At 41.4% G+C, this 11,093-nt stretch overlaps 1 protein-coding gene across 3 annotated transcripts; it reads left to right on the top strand.

The window, feature by feature from the left end:
• Positions 1–5,017: 5,017 nt before the first annotated feature.
• Positions 5,018–11,093, top strand: haus2 (HAUS augmin like complex subunit 2). Of its 3 annotated transcripts, none has more exons than XM_029688671.2 (7): positions 5,018–5,124; positions 5,413–5,537; positions 8,575–8,670; positions 8,892–8,961; positions 9,127–9,259; positions 9,429–9,537; positions 9,850–11,093. In XM_029688671.2, exons 2-7 carry the CDS (start codon positions 5,451–5,453, stop codon positions 9,964–9,966), a joined length of 612 nt encoding a protein of 203 aa, XP_029544531.1. In that variant the 5' UTR covers positions 5,018–5,124; positions 5,413–5,450; the 3' UTR covers positions 9,967–11,093. The 3 variants fall into 3 exon arrangements, with proteins under 3 accessions (XP_029544531.1, XP_029544532.1, XP_029544533.1); XM_029688672.2 differs by having other exon boundaries at positions 5,032–5,124; positions 5,429–5,537; XM_029688673.2 differs by lacking the exon at positions 5,413–5,537 and having other exon boundaries at positions 5,044–5,124.

Raw genomic sequence — 11,093 nt, 5'->3', positions numbered from 1 at the left:
TGACTATCCTACCGATCCTCGATTTCGGCGATGTCATCTACAAAATGGCTTCCAACACTCTACTCAGCAAACTGGATGCAGTCTATCATAGTGCCATCCGTTTTGTCACCAAAGCACCTTATACCACCCACCACTGCGACTTGTATGCTCTAGTCGGCTGGCCCTCGCTACATATTCGTCGCCAGACCCACTGGCTCCAGGTCATCTACAAGTCCATGCTAGGTAAAGCTCCGCCTTATCTCAGTTCCCTGGTCACGATGGCAACACCCATCCGTAGCACACGCTCCAGCAGGTGTATCTCACTGATCATCCCTAAAGCCAACACCTCATTTGGCCGCCTTTCGTTCCAGTACTCTGCTGCCTGTGACTGGAACGAACTGCAAAAATCGCTGAAGTTGGAGACTTTTATCTCCCTCACCAACTTCAAACATCAGCTATCCGAGCAGCTAACCGATCGCTGCAGCTGTACATAGTCTATTGGTAAATAGCCCACCCATTTTCACCTACCTCATTCCCATACTGTTTTTATACTGTTTTTTTATTTTTTTTTATTTACTTTTCTGCTCTTTTGCACACCAATATCTCTACCTGTACATGACCATCTGATCATTTATCACCCCAGTGTTAATCTGCAAAATTGTATTATTCGCCTACCTCCTCATGCCTTTTGCACACATTGTATATAGACTGCCCATTTTTTTTTCTACTGTGTTATTGACTTGTTAATTGTTTACTCCATGTGTAACTCTGTGTTGTCTGTTCACACTGCTATGCTTTATCTTGGCCAGGTCGCAGTTGCAAATGAGAACTTGTTCTCAACTAGCCTACCTGGTTAAATAAAGGTGAAATAAATAAATAAATAAATAAAACCTCTCTCAAAGAGCGCAGTGTTTAAAGCAGGGATGCAAACTGGTGAGGGCCCAAAAAGGTGATACTTTTTTTTTTTTTACACTGAAACATGCAAAAAAAAATCCCTGCTATAACATTTTTTTTTTTAAATATCAGCTTTAGAATGCTAATTTCTTATGACTTAGGCTGGATCCTTTCTTGAAATGCAGGTTTTAACTAATTAAACAACAAATGATATGATCTACATGATCAATCTCTGTGTGCAAAATAAAAAGTGGTTAATGTGAACCTAACTCGCAGCTAAAAAATTTAACGAAACCAATCCAATGTTATTTGTTGCATAGACTTTACTGCAAATGACACAAGTCCAGAGAAAAACAATACACTAATATTACAGTTAGCCATGACAGCCTTTATAATAGGGGCATGAAGTAGCTTAGTGGTTAGAGCATTGGGCCAGTAACCGAAAGGTTGCTGGATTGGATCCCTGAGCTGCCATGGATCAAATCCCAGAGCTGACAAAGTAAAAATCTGTTGTTCTTCCCCTGAACAAGGCAGTTAACCCACTGTTCCCCGGTAGGCTGTCATTGTAAATAAGAATTTGTTCTTAACTGACTTAGTTAAATGAAAATATAATAGAACACTTGTGACCACACACATCTAAATATTGCACTTGGGGAAAAAACATCTGAAAGTAGAAATAGAATGAAACAGGCATTTATTTTTGCTCTATTATAGTGGGCACTATAGTAGACATCGATCAAGTGCACCAACAAACAAAAAATGTTCACTGAGTAAAAAATGTAGTAATCTTCCTCACTCACACACACACGTGTTACTCTGTGTCAAGTTCAACACAACAAAAGCAATGTCTTATTACATTGTACACTGTTCTACAATGTGTCAGCAGCAGAGCATGAGACCCGTTGTTGGCATAATTGATCTCTTTCAGGCAGAGAGTACACCTGGCATACCCCATTTCATCCACTGTATTGAAAAAGTGAGAAAGAGGAAAAGTGTGTGGTGTTCCTTTCATCTCAAATAAAATTGTATTGGTCACAAACACATGGTTATCAGATGTTATTGTGAGTGTATTGAAATTCTTGTAGTGACATCCAGTTTAAGCTAGGCCCAGTTCCAGCTAACGTTACATTTAATCCCTGAATCCACTTGTTTAACAAACAATGCCTCATTTTCAATTCTAATTCTCTCATTCTTAAAATTAACCACATACTGTAGAGGGAAAATATTAGTTCATAGATAGTAGTTAGTTCATTAGCTAGTTAACATTTCACATGGATTGCCAGGGTCCAGTAAGCAACTAAAGTTTAGAATTTGAGGAATGGCAAGGAGTCGTATACCAGTTAATACTATAGCGAATTGGTTAGGTTATTAATGTTAGCTCATCTGATGTTGTAATGTTAACTAGCTGCCTAACTTTATTAGCCAGATAATTTTCACACCATAAACTCAATTATTTGATGAGCTAAATTGGCTAATGTTGCTCAACAGTTCTCTGGCTAGCTAATGGATAATTCGATCCTGCTAGCAAGATAATTAACAATGCCAATTTCGGCGAATTCCGCCGAAAGGTGACTAGTTTGCATCCCTGAGTCAAAACATCTGCTGTCTCAACCACTGCCTGTCACCAAGGGAGTACCCCAAGGCTCAATCTAGGCCCCACACTCTTTTCAATTTACATCAACAACATAGCTCAGGCAGTAGGAAGCTCTCTCATCCATTTATATGCAGATGATGGTCTTATACTCAGCTGGCCCCTCCCTGGATTTTATGTTAAATGCTCTACAACAACGCTTTCTTAGTGTCCAACAAGCTTTCTCTACCCTTAACCTTGTTCTGAACACCTCCAAAACAAAGGTCATGTGGTTTGATAAGAAGAATGCCCCTCTCCCTACAGGTATGAATACTACCTCTGAAGGTTTAGAGCTTGAGGTAGTCACTTCATAAAAGTACTTGGGAGTATGGCTAGATGGTACACTGTCCTTCTCTCAGCACATATCAAAGCGCAGGCTAAAGTTAAATCTAGACTTGGTTTCCTCTATCGTAATCGCTACTCTTTCACCCCAGCTGCCAAACTAACCCTGATTCAGATGACCATTCTACCCATGCTAGATTACGTAGATGTCATTAATAGATTGGCAGGTAAGGGTGCTCTCGAGCGGCTAGATGTTCTTTACCATTCGGCCATCAGATTTGCCACCAATGCTCCTTATAGGACACATCACTGCACTATACTCCTCTGTAAACTGGTCATCTCTGTATACCCATTGCAAGACCCACTGGTTGATGCTTATTTATAAAAAACACTCTTATGGCCTCACAGCCCTCATCCTCCACATACAACACCCGTTCTGACAGTCACATTCTGTTAAAGGTCCCCAAAGCACACATTCATCCCTGGGTCGCTTGTCTTTTCAGTTCGCTGCAGCTAGTGACTGGAATGAGCTGCAACAAACACTCAAACTGGACAGTCTTTTCATTCAAAGACTCAATCATGGACACTCTTACTGACAGTTGTGGCTGCTTTGGGTGTCTCTACCTTCTTGCGGTTGTCTGTGCCCAATAATGTTTGTACCATGTTTTGTGCTGCTACCATGTTGTGCTGCTGCCATGTTGTGTTGTTGCCTTGCTATGTTGTCTTAGGTCTCTCTTTATGTAGTGTTGTCTTTTGTCTTGATGTGCGTTTTGTCATATATATTTTAATCCCAGACCCCATCCCCGCAGGAGGCCTTTTGGTAGGCCATCATTGTAAATAAGAATTTGTTCTCAATTGAATTGCCTGGTTAAATGATTAAATAAAACATGGAAATACTGTCTTTAGTCATCCTATTTAGCTAGCCTGCCTATTTTTTTACTAGTTCTTCAAAGTAGATAAGGTATACTTTCACGAACTATCTGTCCCTCTCGTCGTTCTGTTGTGTAGGCTAAATTCACCTCTCGTGTGTATTTTACAGAATTTAGCAGGCGTATCAGTCCAGAGATCTATGAACAATGACGAGACGATCATGTCTGACAATGGGAGTCGGTGTCCCAAAAGCGGAAGGCAGGCGACAAGCTCAGGTCCAAAATAAACCCATAGAAACGCATTGGGTTTATTTTGGACTAATTTTGGCGAGTGAAACATCTCGCTTCGCGTTGTCTAAATCTCTTTAGCCGGAAACAATGGCGCAATGGATTATAGTCATAGTGCTTAATTACTACATTTATGCGCTGAACTAGGTTGAATATTCGCTTCATGGAAACTAGAATTCCCTTCAACCCAGCGTCCCACAAAGTCCTTGACTTGATTTCTCTTTAGAGAAACGGCACGTCGGGATCACATATAAAAAAATAAATGGAATTCAAGTAATTTAACAGAAGTCGGTAAATGAGTTGTTTAATAACCAAAAAAGCGAAATATTGGTTAATAGCTCAGCACTAATTGTTAAGCATTTTGAACAAAGAGCCTTCTGGGAGCCAAATGATCCGTCTCTTTTAAACGAACTGACCCACATTTGCCGGCTCTGTGTATTGGCAGCAATGTGATGGGAAGTTCGGATCTTTTCGACTCGTTCAGTCAAAACAATTAATCTTTCGACTAATTTTGTTCATTTGTCAGTTATGCCCAAAGCACGCATGACCCCTTGTCTGCGAACGATGAACTTAAAACTCGAGAGGCATGATTCTACAAGCCTGTCGTTTACGTCTTTCGACATAGGTGGCTTATTGGAGCTGTCATTTGTGACAGACTTGTAAACGTGTTTAAATAATGCATATTTTTGATTGCTAGGCATACAGATACGATTGTCTTCATACATTTGAAACGAGTCTAGTTGAGGCCGCAACCAGACTAGATTGTTAACGACTCTTGGCGGAAAGCATTGCTTGATGATGTCCATAACATTCAATACATTAATTACATTCTCTCTTGCACCATGCCCGATCAATTAGTTAAAAACATGTATTTTTCTTTTCTATGTTCATTAGCTATTTTCCTGCGCGCATATGCCATAGTCGGGAGACCATCTCTGTAGCCACTGCCGGAGGAGCGTATCGTCTAGCAAACTCAGGTCAAACGAACGACTAAAATGAGCGAGTCACTGAGAAAAACGAATCATGACCTGAGTCAGTAAAAGGAGTCGTTCAAAAATAACGAATCGTTCGTGAACTGCACATCACTACAGTAACGTTAGAGCGGGAAGTCCGGAAGTAATTTCTTCACCAAAGGAACAACATCCGCGGGCCAAATTTGAAAAAAGTATTTGTCGAAAATTGGTAAGACAAATGGACTTACACTGTAAAATGTTGGTGTATATGGGTAGCTATACACTAAACTAGTAGTTGTGGGAATGTGGTAACATTAGGTTTTCTATCTTAACGTAGACAAACGTTGCTTTCTCAGTTAGCTAGCAGTAACGTTAGCTAGCACAACATTGCTAGCCTCTGCGAATCCGAGTGTGTAACGTTAATGGACACTAAAACTAGCCACAGCACTATATAACGTTAGCTAGCTAACTAAGATTCGCTTGTTTATATTGAGTACGAATCTTTGCTTTTTTACAGCTACATATTTTCCAAGGTTGACCCCATCGCTCTTACGAATGAATCCGTGGGACATTGCTCCATATTCAGTGACACCAGTTGCAAGTCTTTTGACCAGATGCGTCGCCTCGGGTGTTCTTTCCCAGGTGAGTGCATGCCGAGCAGGAGTGTTAACTAATTAATCGGGCATGGTGCAAGAGTGAATGCAATTAATTTATTATGGGGGCCTGCAGTTCGCAAAATACTTTGCTCTGCTTACCACCCTCACTGCAGTCAACAAATACATTCCGCAAAGAGTCGTTCACAATCTAGTCTGATTGCAGCCACAGCTAGACAGCTGGGTATAATTTGTGGAACGTTCCAACAGGAATTTGTTCCAAAAACGTCGTAAATAACAAGGTTGCCAACAAACAACCCATACAAAGTTGTATCGCGGCGGAATAAGATACCGGGTACGGAGTGTGCTATTTCAAAGTGTTTCACTCACCACGTTTATTCCGAAAAATGTCTGTCCTCACTCTGGTAGCCAATGGACAAACATGAAGAAGAAACTACGTGGCGAGTTTATGCCTATTCGGCAGCTAGTTAGCTAGGTGAATTGATCATGCTACTTTGTATGCGTTGTTTGTTGGCAACCTTGTACTTTACGTTTTTGGAACAGATTCCTGTTGGAACGTTCCACAAATTATACCCACCCCAACTAGACCTCGTTTCAAAAGTATCAAGACAATCTTATTGGTATGCCTAGCAATGTGCATTGTTTAAACGCGTTTACGAGTCTCAGTCACAAATGACAGCTCCAATAAGCCACCTTTGTTCAAATACATAAACGAGAGGCTTGTAGAATCATGCCTCGAGTTTTATGTTCATCGTTCATGGGCAGGGGGTCATGCGTGCTCTGGGCATAACTGACTCAAATGAACGAAATTAGTCGAAAGATTTGTTCTTTTCACTGAATGAGTCAAAGATCAGAGTCAGTAAAAATATCTGAACTTCCCATCATATACTACCAGGACCCAAAATGAATGCAATCAACTTTCACCTGGTGCAAAACACACCTACACCTTGGTATAACAGAGATTATAAACTGGGTGGTTCGAGCCCTGAATGCTGATTGGCTGACAGCAGTGGTATATCAGACCGTATACCATGTTTATGACACATGTATTTTTTACTGCTCTAATTACATTGGTAACCAGTTTATAATAGTGATAAGGCACATTTACATTTACATTTAAGTCATTTAGCAGACGCTCTTATCCAGAGCGACTTAGGGTTGTGGTATATGGCCAGTATACCACGGTTAAGGGTTGTGTCCAGGCACTCCGCAATGCATCTTGCCTAAGAACAGCCCTTAGCTGTGGTATATTGGCCATATACCACACCCTGTGCTTTATTGCTTAATTATAAACCTGGTGGTTCGAGACCTGAATGTTGGTTGGCTGAAAGTCGTGGTATATCACACCGTATACCATTGGTATGACAAAAAATATAAGATTTACTGGTCTAATTACATAACCAGTTTATAATAGTGATAAGGCACCTCAGCCATGGTATATTGGCCATATACCACAAACCCCCTAGGGCCTGGATCCATGCATTCTGTGTTGTCATACATAAGATCAGCCCTTAGCCGTGGTATATTGGTCATAATCCACACCTCTTGCCTTATTGCCTAAATATACCATGGATATGACACAAAATTACTTGTTTACTGTTCATATTGTGTTGGTAACCAGTTTATAATGGTGATAAGGCACCCCGGGGTTTTGCGGTATATGACCAATATACCATGGCTAAGGGCTGTATCCATGCACTCCGCGTTGCATCATACATAAGAACAGCCCTTGGCTGTGGTGTATTGGCCATATACCAAAACCTCCTTAGGCCTTATAGCTTAATTAGATAATATTTTTGGAGCAGAATTATTCGAGAATGTTGCCATCTCTAGGAGGGTTGTTTGGGTACCCTTGAAGAAGAGTGTATGCAGTGCATTTGGAAAGTATTCAGTCCTCTTCACTTTTTCCACATTTTGTTACGTTACAGCCTTATTTTTCCTCATCCACACACACTATGCCATAATGACAAAAGCGGGTTTTAGATCTTTTTTTTCACGTTTTATTACCTTATTTACATAAGTATTCAGACCCTTTGCTATGAGACTCAATAGGACTGACAGAGCTCCAGAGTTCCTCTGTGGAGACAACCATCTCTGCAGCACTCCACCAATCAAGCCTTTGTGGTAGAATTGCCAGATGGAAGCCACTCCAGTAAAAGGCCCATGACAGCCCACTTGGAGTTTACCACAAGGCACCTAAAGGGCTCTCAGACCATTTTCACAGTAAAGTCTATACTTTTTGTATTTGACGCATGTGACAAATAAGGTTTGATTTGAGGAACAAGATTCTCTGGTCTAATGAAACCAAGATTGAACTCTTTGGCCTGAATGCCAAGCCTCACATCTGGAGGAAACCAGGCACCGCTCATCACCTGGCCAATACCATCCCTAAGGTGAAGCATGGTGGTGGCAGCATCATGCTGTGGGGATGTCTTTCAGCGGCAGGGACTGAGAGACTAGTCAGGATCAAGATGAACGAAGCAAAGTACAGAGCACTCCTCAATGAAAACCTGCTCCAGAGCGCTCAGGATCTCAGACTGAGGGCTCACTTCACTTTCCAACAGGACAATGACCCAAAGCACACAGCCAAGACAATGCAGGAGTGGTATCGGGACAAGTCTTTGAATGTCCTTGAGTGGCCCAGCCAGAGCCCGGACTTGAACTCGATCAAACATCTCTGGAGAGACCTGAAAATAGCTGTGCAGTAACGCTCCCCATCCAACCTGACAGAGCTTGAGAGGCTCTGCAGAGAAGAATGGGAGAAACTCCCCAAATACAGGTGCACCAAGCTTGTAGCGTCATACCCAAGAAGACTCGAGGTGGCTGTAATCGCTTCCAAAGGTGCTTCAACAAAGTACTGAGTAAAGGGTCTGAATACGCATGTAAATATGATATTTGTAAAAATAATAATAGTAATAAAAGACGGTATGCTCTGTCGTTATAGAATAAGGCTGTAATGCAACAAAATGTGGAAAAAGTGAAGGTCTGAATACTTTCCGAATGCACTGTAGTTGCTTTTCTACCGATATCCTAGGCCATCACACTAAGAGTCTCTTTCCTTACAGGAGGATGTTGATTCTGTCCCTAGAGAACCCCACGTCTTTTCCCCACATCTCCTGGAAGCTGAACAGCTCATCACTATGGAACGGGAGCTTGACAAGGTAACGTTACAAACCGGTATTATTGTATTAATTAGTGCACATAATAGAAATACATTTAGCAAGAAAACAAGTTTATTGGACATGTTCAGGTAGTCCCTCCCCGTTCCAGTCCGTTTTCTTCCATTTGGTGCCTAGTGACTACAATCCTGGTTTGGTGCCAGACACCTGTCCTGTTTGATGCAGAGATATGCATTTACCTAACTTAGTTCTATTTGTTTTAGATCAATCTAGAAATGGAGTTGTTGAAGTTGGAAAAAGAAAGCGCAGATGTCACTCACAAATTTTATTTGAGTAAGTGGGGATGTGGTACTTTTCCTTTGTGGCGTCTTGAGATTCAAAAGGTAGGTAGTATGTAGCAACATTGTCAGATACAAACATGTTTAATGTTTGGAGGGACAGCCAGACTTTGATGTAATTGTCTGGTCATAAATTAATAATTGAATTTGTTTCTTATAGGTCAAAGGTTTACATCATTGCAGCAATTCACCTCCCATCTACAAGATGTGCTGAGAGAACAGGCAAGCCTGCGCCGAAGACTGATGAAACCACTGTGTCAGACTAACCTGCCCATAGAGGCAGATCTTCACAGGTGAGCTACCTTTTATTTTTGCATGCACTGACAACACTGTGTTTACAATATTCTTGAATTCTGTACACAGGAAGATGCCCTGATGTGTTTTGTGATGTTATATTGCTGAGTGTACCTTTTTGAATTGTATTCTCCCAGTTAACAAAGGAATGATGGTCCTGTTTTATAGATATGTGGTGGAGGTCATGAGGATGGTGGTGGAATTCATTGAGAACTTGGAGGCAAAGATAAGCACTGTTCGTTCTATTCCCACCATTGATGATTCCATGAGCAATCTGGTGAGTTCTTTCAGTCAAAACCCTATCCCCAGGCCAGATGTATTGCAAGTCCTAAACTCTGCCATGGGTTGTGTTCAGTGGAATGTATGTAGCTACGTTTTGTACAGTATCTTCCTCTTGACCCCTTTTTATCCTCTATTTTACAAGCCTACCCCTTACCCCAGAATAATAACACACTTTTCAGGTTGTTGAATTTATACTAGCTAATGGTAGTAAGTAAGCATTGTCTGAGCCAGAATGGCCCATGTTATTGTTAATACTGTACTGTGATTGTTCATGTTAATTTTATACATTGTACTCTCTCTTTCTCAGAACAATGGCATAGCTCAGCTCCTAGCCCAGGTGACAGAGGTGGAAAGACTCTCTAAACAGATTCTACAGTGGAGAAGTCAAAACAGCAGCACTTCCATCAATGACATCACTACCTGAGAGCAAGGTGCGTCCCAATTCTTCACCTTTTTCCTGAAGTGTGCACTTGCCTGTCATGGATTCAACAAGGGTGGAAACTCCCTACAGCCAATGTTTACATGAATCCACTGCTTTCAAATCCATTATTTTAAATTGTAGTGTGCAAGTAAACACTTTGGGAGAAGGGTGGAGAATCGGGACGCAACCCAAGTCAAACCTTTCAGAACGCTTCAATGGACATTTGTCAGTTATACATGACGAGGATTATGTGTTCTGAAAATGTTTTACAAATGTCTCATTCAGAGAGAATGGGTGTTGTGTTACTTTACAACATTCCCCTTAATGTGCTTTTTCATGTTAATTTTGATTCTAACTAATGGTATCTTTGTAAATAAATCTATCTTGTTAATATTTGGACTGTGCATACCCTGCGGACGATGGAGCCGAGTAGCTATGTCACAATGAGATCTCCCGATTGGCGCAGCAGTCTAAGGCACTGCATCGCATTGCTTGAGGCGTCACTACAGACCTGTGTTTGATCCCAGGCTGTGTCACAGCCGGCCGTGACTGGGAGACCCATGAGGCGGCACACAATTGGTCCAGCGTCATCTGGGTTAGGGGAGGGTTTCGCTGGTAGGGATTTCCTTGTCCCATCGCACTCTAGCGACTTCTTGTTGTGGGCCAGGCATCTGCAAGCTGACATCGGAACTTAGGGGAATTGCAGCGATTGGACAAGACTGTAACTACCAATTGGATATCACGAAATTGGGGAGAAAGAGGGGTAAAAGTACAACAACAACAAAATCACAATGCGGCTATCTCGTCTGTGGACTCTGAATTACACTTTACTCTAACTATCAAACACACACATAATTCCATTGTTGATGGGTGTTTATGAGATGAGAATAAGGACAAGATAGGGGGAATACTAGTGAGGAGCCTACTTTATTGCCAAGACTTTGGACACAACTGAAATACACAAATAGACTAAAGCAGAGTTGGAAAAAGATCCATAAATTCAGACAGATACACTTGTACAGTGCACATGAAAACATTTTTTTAACTTCCCATCTATCATAACTACAGTCTATGACTGTGAGAGCCGTAGAGTCAAGAGCCAAAAGCAATAAAGTGAATGTAACAATCTG

Source organism: Oncorhynchus nerka, linkage group LG18 (assembly GCF_034236695.1).
Source record: "Oncorhynchus nerka isolate Pitt River linkage group LG18, Oner_Uvic_2.0, whole genome shotgun sequence".
Classification (NCBI taxonomy): domain Eukaryota; kingdom Metazoa; phylum Chordata; class Actinopteri; order Salmoniformes; family Salmonidae; genus Oncorhynchus; species Oncorhynchus nerka.
Note: the sequence above shows the minus strand (reverse complement) of the source record. Positions and strands in the feature narration are given on the sequence as shown.